At 38.7% G+C, this 13,913-nt stretch overlaps 1 protein-coding gene across 2 annotated transcripts in view; it reads right to left on the bottom strand.

Moving 5' to 3' along the window:
- LOC148400167 (multiple epidermal growth factor-like domains protein 11) overlaps positions 1–13,913 on the bottom strand; it is a 125,399-nt gene that overhangs the window by 54,050 nt on the left and 57,436 nt on the right. For both annotated transcript variants that reach the window (XM_088372289.1, XM_088372290.1), the window contains exon 5: positions 13,705–13,797. In XM_088372289.1, coding sequence (XP_088228415.1) covers positions 13,705–13,797 — 93 coding nt within the window. The remainder of the gene's footprint in view (positions 1–13,704; positions 13,798–13,913) is intronic.

Raw genomic sequence — 13,913 nt, 5'->3', positions numbered from 1 at the left:
GAACCATGAACAAAAATACCAGAACCACACGGGGTGACCTAGTGGATGACCTGCAGAGAGCTGGGACCATAGTAACAAACACTACCATCAGTAACACACTATGTCACCATTGTAAATGAGAAAATGTTGTCAATTTGCTTACCTGGTAAAAAAAAAAAAAAAAAAAATTGTTGCCAGGAACTCAAATCCTGCAGTGCCAGACGTGTTCCCTTTCTTAAGCTAGTACATGTCCAGGCCCGTTAGTTCATTCATTCATTCATTCATTCATTCATTCATTCATTGAAAGTATGTTTACTGAACACATTATTACTGTGGAAAGCAACATCACTGAAAATTACGGGGAGAGAAGGATGGAAGCCTCAATATTGAGGTCAACAGAGATCTTACCTGCACAGACCAATAACCTGCCCTTTGACTACCATCAACCACTAGAAGACAAGGGTTATAAGAAGAACCCTCAAAGGAAGAGCAGAAAAGGGAAGGCACAGGCACGTCTTAACTGGGCCTTTGCCAAAACCGCTAGTTGAATTTTCTCAATCCATGATAGGTTGATCATGTGACACTGTTATGGCAGAGCACGCCAAAACCAGTCAGGTAAATTCAAAACATTACCATATTGTCTTAAAAAAGGAAAATAAAAAAAATTGTTACGTACACAAGAATACAAGATGAATCTCGTTAACCTAACAATAGCTTGGCCCCATAATACCTCTAAGTGCCACACTTTCCATAACCCCGGCCGGGTCATACCAAAGACTATAAAAATGGGACCCATTGCCTCCCTGCTTGGCACTCAGCATTAAGGGTTGGAATTGGGGGGTTAGATCACCAAATGATTCCCGAGCGCGGCACCGCTGCTGCTCACTGCTCCCCTCTCCCCCAGGGGATGGATCAAAATCACATGGGGATGGGTTAAATGTAGAGGACAAATTTCACCACACCCAGATGTGTGTGTGACGATGATCATTGGGACTTTGGGGGACTTTTTTTCCTCATCCCCTGAGACTAAAACACACACGTCAAGGTGATTTGAAACCATCACAAGAAGGCTTTAGGGCAATGTTGCATTTACAGCTCTTCATATCAAAAGAAGACCACACAGTGTTTTGTTTCCATAGTGGCCATCATCCTGAGCTCCGCTGCAAGCTGCCTTCACCTCTTGGTGAAGCTGTCCAGCTCTACTAAGTGAATGCTACTATCACAGCCTTGGCAACTCACTGGATTACTTAATATAATTCCTACATACAGGACTGTCTCAGAAAATTAGAATATTGTGATAAAGCTCTTTATTTTCTACAATGCAATTAAAAAAACAAAAATGTCATACATTCTGGATTCATTACAAATCAACTGAAATATTGCAAGCCTTTTATTATTTTAATATTGCTGATTATGGCATACATCTTAAGAAAACTCAAATATCCTGTCTCAAAATATTAGAATATCATGAAAAATTATACTAGTAGGGTGTTCAACTAATCACTTGAATCGTCTAATTCACTAAAATCAGCAATATTAAAATAATAAAAGGCTTGCAATATTTCAGTTGATTTGTAATGAATCCAGAATGTATGACATTTTTGGGTTTTTAATTGCATTACAGAAAATAAAGAACTTTATCACAATATTCTAATTTTCTGAGACAGTCCTGTATAGTGTATTATCAGGTGCCTGATCTGACGTTATTATAACAACAATAAAGAACAAAACCTCACAATGTCAGCATCCCCAGACAACTCACCCACCAGAAACAAACAAACCTGAAATTTAGAAATGAAGAAGACTTTGGACCAAAGGCAGCTTCAACTGCCAAGAAGAGTCCTCCACTCAAGTTTTGTGAATTCCCATGACACAGATGACGGCAAATCTCCAGACAAATGTAATTAATTTTTAATAGTTCTAACCACTTTTCCTGTCATATTGTCCTGTTGTCGGATCACTTGCCTCACTGTGACTTGACTTAGTTGTACTTAGAGAACGAAAGGGATGAGGTCATGAGTGCAATGTTTATAAACTTGATTACAAAATCACAAGAAATTAAAATGCTCCTCTATCTTTTCTTTCCAGTTATTTGTGACAAAAAGGGTTTCATTGCGCAACTTACTCCTGACACAAGAAGAAATTATGCAAATGTCAGCTCATTCATTAGCCATTATCAGGTGGCACTCATTTGGTTGAGTTGTTTTTCTTTCAGGAAAATGCTAAACAAGAACGATATCAGTATGCCCTGAGATTAATTTAAACAGAATGCATGGAGTGATTCTATGAATTATGAGCATGATCCTCAGCAGAACATGGTTTGAGGGCAGTGACTTACATGGGAGCATAGGATTTGGAGTCCAGTGAAAAATGATCACTTTGGGCCTATCATATCTATGCTGCAAAATGAATATACTATTTTCTAGCGCCCATGAATTGTCTTTTTACTCAGTGGTTTCACATGACATGACACCTAAACCGATTATTATTCTTAGCGAGTTCATCCGAGACTCAACTTTCCACTGTTATCATCCAGGAACTGTTGAACACTTTAGTCACATCAGCCATTGCCTGGCATACTGGAAAAATGCAAGCTTTCTAAGGATGAGCCACGAATTAATGACCTCATTTTAATGACCTCATTAGATCTGGACTCAAAGGCCATAACAAAAAGGGAGAGCGACTGTGCATAAGTTTATTCAAAAGGAAACGTCATTCAAGTAAATCAAATGAATAAATCAAAATTCAACCAAATTAGACCAAATAAGACTCTTCAAACCAAGTACAGAAAATACAAACTAGAACATCAAACAATGGAGAAAAGACCATGCAGAGAGCATTCAATCTGCTTTGTGAGAGCTCTGTTGAGCCAGCATTCAAATATTAACTCTGTATCAACTGTGTGTGTGTTGTTTTTTTCTCTTGTTTTTTTACAATATGTTCCCAGCAATTACATTAGATGCTGGCACAAGCAATTACCTTTCCCACTTAACATTGCACACTAAATACATTTATTCAATTTATTTTTACGTTGTTGTCAGTCTATTTTTAAATTACATGTGACGTGCAACAATGACATGATTGTTATTATGCTCTCCTAATTCGTTATTAGAGTTAAGCAGAGTTTATATGTAGATATACAACATTTAGGATATTACAGTTATTTTTATTTATTCAGATTTTTACATCTGCCTATGGTTCTGTGTTAACACTTGAATTCCGGAATTGGGTTATTTCAACAAATTATTTACTATTTCTGCAATGATTTTACTTCAGCCTTTATTTGGTGCTGCCTTTTTGTTTATGTTCTTATTTGGTATAATAAAACCATTACTCCAGAAACCATTAAAAAAAAAAAAAAAAACACCCCTGCCAATTCTTAAAAATATGAGCATCATGTAGCATGGCAGACAGATACTGACCGGAGACTCGTACTCTGAACTGTTATGGCTTATTGCATGAATGAATAAACGCTCATGAAGCTGTTCTGTCATCTGTCGTTTGGCTTGGCGATCAGTTAACTCGGGCAAGAGGTAAATGATCGATGCAACTGTCAGCCAACAAACACCATGCTGGGTTAAAATTTAATGTCATGCAACCTCCTAATGAAGGAACCAATCAGAACAAACAGGCACGCGCGCACACACACATACACACATACGCACGCACACACATAAATACACCACAGTATCTCTGGCAGCCTCTCGCTCATTTCATCCATTTTTAATTCCGTGAAATCTCTGTCACTTTGAGGTTTAACAAGAGGTGAAGCAAACGCAGAGTAGAACATGTAGTAAGAAACATGTGTTGTGTCAGTTTGGCTTTTACTGGCAACAGAGGCAAAATATATACATTGTTAAATACGACAATTTTATATTTATAACAAACAAAAGGCTTTTGCTGGTTCCGTAAACTAAAATACGCAACCTTTATATTAAGTGTAGCTCTCCTATGGGATTTTTAAAAATAAAGGAACATTATTTGGTCATGTAATCATCCAGATATTAGTGGGATGGAAAAGAAAATGTTATATGACTAAACTACATTAAAATTACAACGTATTACCTGAAAGCAGTATAACTTAACAGATTTATATGAAGGGTTTAACATAGGGAGAACAGTAGTGCCAATATAAAGCTGGATGGTCGATCCATTTATATTTTTAACAGCACCGATTTATTTCCCTGTAGTGCACAACACTTCATTCAAGTTTACATACTTGGACGTGTAAAACTTTTTTCAATTTTTAGAATGCCATAAAGTCCCTTGACAAATGATTAAATACGTAATATTGTCAAAAAGAAACCACAGCATGGTAAGTACTACGCCAAGTAATGTAGATCATCATGTATGTGCAGTATAGTAGCTTCCAGATAATGTCACAGTAATAAAAAGAGGACATGAATTGCTTGTAATTTACGCTCAGGTTTTTTGCCCTTTAAAACTATGTCAAACTAGTTGAGTTGTTAGCCAACGAATGACCCATAAACCTATGTGCGCGTTTGTGTTTAATTCACAACCATTGATTTCCTATTTTCAATTAATAATTGTAGTTAGTGGCAGCATATTTCAGGTCGTTTGGGACACAGGTCGATGAGGGCATGGGTTGGCCACATGGATGAAACAGTTTACAGCTCACAGCATGTCACTTGAGAGGAACACTGACTGGCCAGTGCCTATGTGCCTTTGCGCATCTTGCTGATCAAGATGGTTTTTCTTTGATGGAGACCACACTGAGGGAAATTTCACTCATCCACAACTAATGGGACTTTCCTTGCACTGCCCTTTTCCCAGGGTTCAAGCCTGTATAATCGCTGTAATTAGACTTTGTCAACATATTTACTGTCCAATGTTGCATAAGACCTAGCAAGACTCTACTCAATGAGTTTTGACTGACTTGGATTTGTTGGAAAATGTCCCACCTTGCTTTCATGTACGCTAATTATATTTTAATGATCTTGTTTTATGCAAAGTGAGCCTTAAATCTGAGTTTTGCTGAAGGCTCCATTTGGCTTGGGTGAGAGGTCAGACTCCCATCACATCACTGAAGAGGAGTCATCCACTTGACTAAACCATAAAAGTGAATTTGCAGGAGGATTATTTTACCAACACTACAACAACTGAGGCACACATCAATCTCAAAATTACAGACAATTAGTTCAAGTTCAAGTTCAAGTTCAAGTTTACTTTATTGTCAAAAATCCTATGTAACAGGGTTACCACAGAAGTTTGAAATTGCGTTTGACCAGTCTCCAATGTGCAGTTTAACTAAAAACATTTAAATAAGACATTGACATAAATCTCTTTCTTTCTCACACACACATACACACAACACACACAACACACACACACACACACACACAGCTAACTTACTCATACTGAATTTACAATTCTTTCTCTGACATATTCATTCACAACATAAACACAGACATTTCTGGGGTTGGAAAACGGTTTCATAGGTTATAAAAGACCAAAATGACTGCTGATAAAGTCCTTGTGCTTTTAAAAGCAATGTAAGCACAAAATTATCCATCCATCCATCCATTTTCTGAACCGCTTAGTCCCCACGGGGGTCGCGGGCGTGCTGGAGCCTAACCCAGCCGTCATCGGGCAGTAGGCGGGGGACACCCTGAAGTGGTTGCCAGCCAATCGCAGGGCACACAGAGACAGACAACCAATCGCACTCACACTCACACCTAGGGACAATTTGGAGTCTTCAATCGGCCTACCAAGCATGTTTTTGGAATGTGGGAGGAAACCGGAGTGCCCGGAGAAAACCCACGCGGGCCCGGGGAGAACATGCAAACTCCACACAGGGAGGGCCGGAGGTGGAATCGTACCCGCACCCTCCCAACTGTGAGGCCGACGTGCTAACCAGTGCGCCACCGAGCCGCAAGCACAAAATTATATACTTTGGAAAACATGTAGATTATGTATCTCCAACTACTACGTGGATTAAAGTATCGAAACACCTCTTATTTATTGAATTCATCAATGGGCTTGGACAAAACCACTCTTAGTGTTTTTTCAAATGAATTCTTTTTCAACTATGACATTTGAAAAAAGGGAAAAATATGTTTCATACATTTCCCACAACATCAGGGGCCCCTATTTGGATGCCGAGCCCAAATCTATCAAACATTCAAAGAAAATTGCATGAAAGAATGTTTGTTTTAATCAATGCTGATAACTTGATGACTTGACCCTACTTGATTAAATGTGAAATATGTTTGTCCTCTGGGGATATGAAGCATGAATTAAAAGCCACTATGTATTCTGCGGCCAAACAATCTTAATTAATGTGTGTGTGTGTGTGTGTGTGTGTATGTGTGTGTGTGTGTGTGTGTGTGTGTGTTGTCAAACTGTTTATGTGTATTATCAGACAACAACTTGCTGTTAAAACTTACTTACCTTGTGGTCAAGGATACCCTCCATTTTCACTTGTAATATTGTAATAAATATTGCATATTAGAAGAAAAGCCTGAAAACTGGAAAGTTTTAACTCTATGATACCTTCAACTCCTATAATCCAAACAGTGATGACATACATCCACTACGGGCATATGTTATTTTGCATTTTTTGTAGAGTTGTGTTTTTTGTTTTTATCAGGGTTGAGTATCTTAAAGAGTGGTAATTCAGTCGTTAAATTAATCCAGCGAAATCTCACAATATCCCTACAGTGCTGATTTTGGAGTTATTTCTTTGTGTGTGTGATTTCTGTGGTCCTTCTTTTTCCAAGATGCCAACGGTGTGACTGGCAAGTGTTAATTTTTTCTGTTTTCATTTTTACTGATGAACAAACAATGGAAAGAAGAGAAGGATTATCATCAGTGGTTAGTTCTCTGGAAGTGTGGTCCAGTTTCACACTCAAACACCGACTCACTATAAGAATATAGTATACTATATGCATTGATATAAGCAGGTAGAACCTTCTCAGTGTACGTTGTGAGCATGCATGCAAAAACGCACTGGGCAAAATTTCTTCCTTCTAGTTAGGATGTGTGTGTATGCATGCCAACTGTAACTGAACACATTTTATGAAATCATCAAGTTTGCTCACAAACTAAATATTTTATAAGCTTAATGGAGCCAACCCGAGCTAACCCTAACCCTCTCCTACGGGGCTGTGGTGAATTTTTATCTAAAACCTTTCTGGTGAATTGATTGACAAAACTAAAGAGGTACACTGACACAGCTACAGCCACTAGTTGGACCTGGCAGAAGTGCTGTGTGTAAAACGTGTTTGGGTTGGACAGTATATTTAGTCAAGGGTTAGGGTTGGATATTCACTGAGGACATCAATGAGTTGCTAGAATAAACATCTGAGGTTGCAAAGCTACTATGATCATGTCTATCCTTTGCACAGCATCTGCCTGCAAAGCACACACTGAATGTAGCCTGTGATAAAATACAGTATGAGGCTCATTGAAGGATGGGATTGAACTTTGTCATATTCAAATTTGGTTACAAAAAATAGACTTGATTTTAGAGTTCGTGAAAGTAGGTCCAAATGATAGTGCAGATAATGTAACACAACTTTGGTGTATTTAATCAAGGCAGATATTGTAGACATCATTGCAGAAATCAATTCATTGAATGAATTATCTGTTTTTATTTCAATTATTCATAGATTATTTCAATATATCAATTATTATTATTATATTACTAGTCATTATCATCTGAAAAATATTTTAATAGCGCCCCCTGGCAGTATTGTGGGCTGGGCACACATTGACGCAGGGTCATGGGCATAATTGCCCACGTCACATGAATCAGTCGACTATATCATCTGCAAAGGGAGGTCTTGCATTTTACTGATTCAGGGGTGTCAAACTCATTTTTTTCGCGGACTGCATTGTCGTCATAGCTTCTTTCGGAGGGCCATTATGACAAATAAATGTATGAGCACCTCATATATACAGTAAAAGCTACAAAACAAACTGACAAATAACTCGTTTTCAAATCAGATGAGTAAAAAATCGTCAAATATTTAAAAAAATATATATTATTAAAAGTGAAGACAATTTGCAATTCTAGTAATGACACGAATTTGATGCACAATTTGTCTTCGCGGGACACATAAAATGATGTGGCGGGCCGTATCTGGCCCCCGGGCCTTGAGTTTGACACCTGTGTCATACATAGACCCACGCTAGTCTATTTCTGTTCCCGCAATGACGGTATGCACTCCGACTGCTGTGAACCTGATTTTCATGCAAAGAGTTGCACTATACAAGTAACTGGGAACAGGCTATGTTTCATCCCACAGAGGCGCAAATGCCCCGTCACGCCCAATTGTACTCAGAGTTCAGAGATCAGATCACAGTGATCAATACAAATCTCAACAGGGGTGCAGGAGGGGACTGAGTTAAATGAATAAGTTGCCCCACATTCTTCTGCCTCCTCACGTAGTATGAACGCTTTACGTCAGCATAAAAGTGAAACATTGATTACTAAGTTCTCAGCTCAACCCTTCAATGTTGGGAGAAGCCATTGGCCTGTTGTTCAAGCATGACTCAGTTTTAAAATGTCTTCTAAGAAATCTAGTATTTTTTGCATTGAAAAGTGTGTTGAATTACAAAACATGTACATTTAAGGTGAACAAGACGTTAAGGAAAAACTGCTTCACCACCTTTGTCATAGCCTGCATTATCTTTAGTTTCATACTTGTTTTAGCTATGCTGCAATGATCAATTATAAGTATGATTCCACTAAGTACAGTATAGACCTCCAGCGATGCTGAACTACTTCCATTGAACACATTGAAAACAATTCAATGAACTTTCTTTTTATGCTTGTTTGTGTATCTTTTTGTCATTTAGCAGTCTGCTTCGTGCTTCATGGAGAAAGAGGAATACAGAATGAGGTGCCATTATCATTCTTGGGGGTTCGAAGGATCTCATATTGACTCAAACAGTCACCAAAATTGATTCAAAGCTGATTAGTTGTTAAACTAATTCTACAATGTTTTGCGGACGTTGTCCTAATTCTTGACAGTCAATGTTGGACCAAAATGTTGAAAATATTGTTGGAGTTGTGATTGTTTTATGATCAGTCGTGGTTTTCACGTGTCCTTGTAGAAGGTTTGAGAGGACATGTGCTCTTATCTTATCAAGAAAGCAAAGACTACAAAGGCACCAGATATCTCCTATCTCATAATTAATTTCACCAGTGTTTGCTTGTCGCACTGCTCAGTTTAACTTAATTCATTCGTGTCAGTGCTAAGTCTTGGACATCATGACATCATTTGTGTTGTAAACTTGAACAAATCAGCTAGTCCTTCAGCAACAGTTTACAGATACAAACACAGAAGGAACTGTGTGAGTGAACCCTAGTACCTTTTTGTAATGCATAAAAAATCTCCATGAAAGGCCACGCTGCAGTCTGTTCCCAGAGGTCTTTGTCTCCTATTTAGCCAACAGCAGCCTATCAGCTCAAACCAGCGGCTTAGTTCATTCTTTCCTACGATGATTGCCTGTAGGAGCTTGAGACTTTGTTCCCCTCGTCTCCTGGTGGAAGGATGACCTTCCCATCTCATTCTGGACTGCAGAGTCGCCGCTTATGCACAAATGCGGATTGAAAATTCATCTCCTCAAGAAACATGTCACGTCTTACTTGGGCCTACTTTTCCACTTTTTCCAGCACATGTCCATCTCAATTTTACAGAGAACTTAACCTTTAAGACCTGTATAAATTATTTACTTTGCACATCTCATGAACCCTGTCCCATAAGCTTAAGCAGATAACACAAAAAACTGAAGGTGACCGACGACATGTAAGAAACACATGCTTAAATGCGCGCCTCTAAATTTGTGAATGCTGAAAAAAACCCATACAGTGACACACGTTGAATCCAACACAGCGCTCTTACATCTGTCAACCACAGCAGGGTCTCTTTGGCCTGTCTTCCGTTTAAAAGCTTTTCTTAACCTCATGTGAATATTGAGGCATAAGCATCGTTGCTTTAAGATGTCTTGCAGCCAAAGTTTAACATCTCAAAACTGATAAGCAGAAGGATCAAATGTGCTCATATTTTATTTTATTTGCTTTTCCTTTATTAGATGCACCCATATTTTATTTTATGATAAATATTTTATTTTAAAATATGCCCTATGCCATGTGTGTTACCAAAATTGCTTTACTTGTATTCATGACTAATGTCCACTTATTTTTGTTCTAGCTAATTTGTACTGAACAGCAAGAACAGAGGTAGTACTCACTTTTGTTGCCAAGCTACAGAATTCCCATCCTATCCACTCATTCGCCTCATTTCACTGGGCTAGAATTAGAACAGCTGCTGTTTGTCCAGCAACAACCAGATTGATGCTAGTGTTCTGCTTGTAACACATTGAGATGCCAGATTTAATTCAATGCACATTCTGGTCCAAACTACTCAAATGAATGAAAATCATAAAAGTCTCTGCTTTTATCCATCCACTCTAACGCTCAGTTCACACTGAAACGGATGTGGAACAGCCTCAGTAGCAGTGACGTGCGGTGAGGGTTGGGGTTGGTGAGGTACTGACTCAGAGTCAGATTTACAAACGTACTGTACGATGCTAAGGCACTGACTCACAAGTCAGATTTACAAGCATATATGGTTGTTATCCCATTCTTGATTAAATTTAATAACATTTTAAACACACCACTGTATATTTAAACACACCACTGCAGTATTCTTACCTTTACTTGTAAATGAAGTATTTTTTAGTGTACCAATCCTTTTGAAACAAACGTGTTGTAGTCCGTCCCGGGAGGCCCGTAGCTTGAATTAATCCTCGCAAATCTGGCGTTGGTCTTCCCTTACTTATGATTTCTTGCTTTGACTAAAAGTCAAGTTTTGAAAAAATTCTTATCTTCGAGATTATAGCCTCCATTTTCAGGGAAAATAAAGCCAAATAGCAACACGTTAGCACCGAATGTTGTTGGTTGTTTTTGTTTTCTTTTTTTTCTTCTTAATTTACTCTCGCATTTACTCGTGTTGTGAACTATTAGCCGCAGGCTCACTATCGCCCCATCTTTGAGGCAAAAGCACTGGCTGCCTCAAGGCCCGTATTTTCCCGCTGACTGCAAGCACGCGCCGTTTACACGCGCTCAGTACAGTGTGTGAGTGGTGCACACGCACGCCCTGAGAGGCACTACCTGTCACTGCCTCAGCCTTCATGATTCTCGTCTCCCGTTGTTATTTGAACAAAAAATACAGCTACTATTTTGACTATGAAAATGATCCAAATGTATAGGAAACACATCAAAATTGCAATAAAAGCATAGACCACAGGACAGATATTATATTATTCATTTTTTAACAACTTATCGTGACAGCTGAGGAAACCATGTTGAGCCCTTTACCGCCCCTGGTGACAAGGTCAGGCACTGCCTCACCTGCCTCCTATGAGTGCACATGCCTGCTCAGTAGTTACGTCACAAGGAAAAGAAAGCATTTGGGTCTACATGTCAATTCGCATCAGCGGCGGTGCGCATCGAGATCCGAAGTTCTGGAAGGCTTTTGCGAGGTTTCTATTTTTTCGGGATTCTGCATATGGATTTTCATGAAGCTGAAGAAATTACACAAGCCAGACAGGAAGTCAGGTGTCAGAATGCTAGGTAGATCCAGTATATTTAAAAGTTGTGCTGCGAACTCATTTTGCTACACCTTTACTTGTTGTTGCACTTGCAGCAGATGGCCAAAAGTGGCCACTTGGTTACTCTGTCACTTGGACACTCAGTTATTTGGATGTTCAGGACACTTGCACGTCTGTAGAAAAGCTAATAAGCTTCACAATTCGGGCCCTTGTTTGATCATTAAGTAATCCTTTGGGTATGAAGCAACCTGTAATACACTTGGAAAGGAAAACAGCTAGGACAATTGACGGTCTGAGCAACGAGTGCGTCAAAACATCTCCCACGCTCAACTGAGGATAATCGCTATATATGTGCGTTGTCTTGGGAAGAATGCCAACTACATTTGACAAGAGTTGGGCATCTAAAAACAAACTCAAAATCAATTAAACATGACAAAACAACACTATTTAAACACAAAACATGCTTACTAATGGTAGAAGAGTCAAAGTCCTGGAATTAATGTCCAAAACACGTAACAATGTCAACGAAAGGCAAGTATCACCATATATACGGTTGTTATCGCGTGATTTCAACTTTTCTGTGTTCTTATGGTCTAATGGAATGCATTTTTTTTTTACACGGGCAGCTCACATATCACAGTTGTGAATTGTATTCTTACGGACATCACTCTGCGTATGTACCACACTCAGTGTGAACTGGGGGTAAGGTTAGCATATTGGATTTTTGGGGTGAAATTTGTTTAAGCACAATGCCTTACAGACGTGAAAATAGACAATGGAAGTCACAATAAATACAGTATACATGAAGCCACACCTTCCCTCCATGCATGTAAACGCACCCACATGAACACACACATACCCCTGCATCCACGTGCACATACAAAAAGACCTACGCACACACAAACACACACTCAGATTCTTTTTTAAATCCTCCTCCATGGTAATACCCTGTAAACTCACAACAAAAGCACTCAATGAAGGATTGACCAGAATGTGCTCCTGTGCCTTACGTTGACGAAGCCATCATCCACAAAATTTGCTCAAACATAGCACAATTCTGGTTCTAAAATGCTGTGGTACTTCTCTAAAAAAAATTGAAGCCATTTATTCTTCAATTCCTTTAATGGTGGCAGCTGAAGCAAAGTTTTTTTTTTTTTTTAAATCTTTTTACAAAAGGTATTTGAATAACGAGGGTCAAATCTGTTAAAAGGATTCCAAAATCTAAGTTTTTCAAGCCTTTCATTTTTTTGTTGCTGGCATTTAAATCATGTCACGGATTCATTTTGACCTATGTTATGCATAAAACATTTGGAAAAATTGAGATTTTGATGGCAGAGGACCATTAAGAAACAATTGAGTTGACAGGTAGAAAATAACTAACACAATCGACAGTCACCTAATCCTAAAATGCTAGGAATTCTTTTCAGTCTGATTCACGCCTATCTTCAAACTGAGAGTCGATACTTCATCTTTTGCCTTTGCTCAGCCTACAGGAGGTGGCAAATTTACCTAACCCTTTTAGACATGCATCAGTCCCTTAATCCCTGGCAGCAATAAAGGAAGGTAAACAATGTGGGTGGCTGGGTGACTGATGATGTGTCAATAGGGCCACAGACAAACAGGTTGCAGTGTAGGCTGTGAGAGAGTTTGCGGAGTTCTCGAGAAAATAATGAGACTGATAATCCAATGAAACACAGCAGAACGATTGTCATTCGTAAAATGTAATTTTTACTTTAAAAAAAAGAAAAATCTCAGCCTATAAAAATAGCTGCTCTTCAAATCAAACATCTAAAAAGACAATTCTCCTGGACCAATTTTTTCCAAATCCGAAACATGCTTTGCTCAAAAGGTAATTTTAGGTAATTTCTGAGAATTCTGTACTTCATTTTCTTTTCTCCTTCTATGCGAGAACCTAGATTGAAGTTGATAAATTCAATAATGCTTCTCAAATTTAACTGGTCATTTTTTTGAAACTTTTTGACAGTCATTCTGTGTAAAATAATAACGCCACTTGCATTTGCATGTAAGGTATCCAACACACACCTCACTTCCCTCATACAGTTTTCCGTGACCTTACACAGTGTTGTGGCGAATGGCACACAATGTAGCTACATCTGTAGCAAAAATTAGATTTGAACTCACCGCTTGAGCAGTCCAGACCTCCCCAGCCTGGCTCACATTGGCAGGTGTCAGGAGAGACACACCGACCATGGGCACACTCCTCAGTACACAATGCTGACATGAAAATAGAAGAAACGTTTTAATTACAATCAATTATAATACTCTGAGGTAATTAAGACCAAGATTACCTACTTTAACTACACCAGTGACAGATGTCATTAGATGGTGAT

The sequence above is a fragment of the Syngnathus floridae genome, chromosome 3, assembly GCF_059516105.1.
Source record: "Syngnathus floridae isolate MCC-2025c chromosome 3, RoL_Sflo_1.0, whole genome shotgun sequence".
Lineage (NCBI taxonomy): Eukaryota > Metazoa > Chordata > Actinopteri > Syngnathiformes > Syngnathidae > Syngnathus > Syngnathus floridae.
This window is presented reverse-complemented; position numbering and strand designations above follow the sequence as displayed.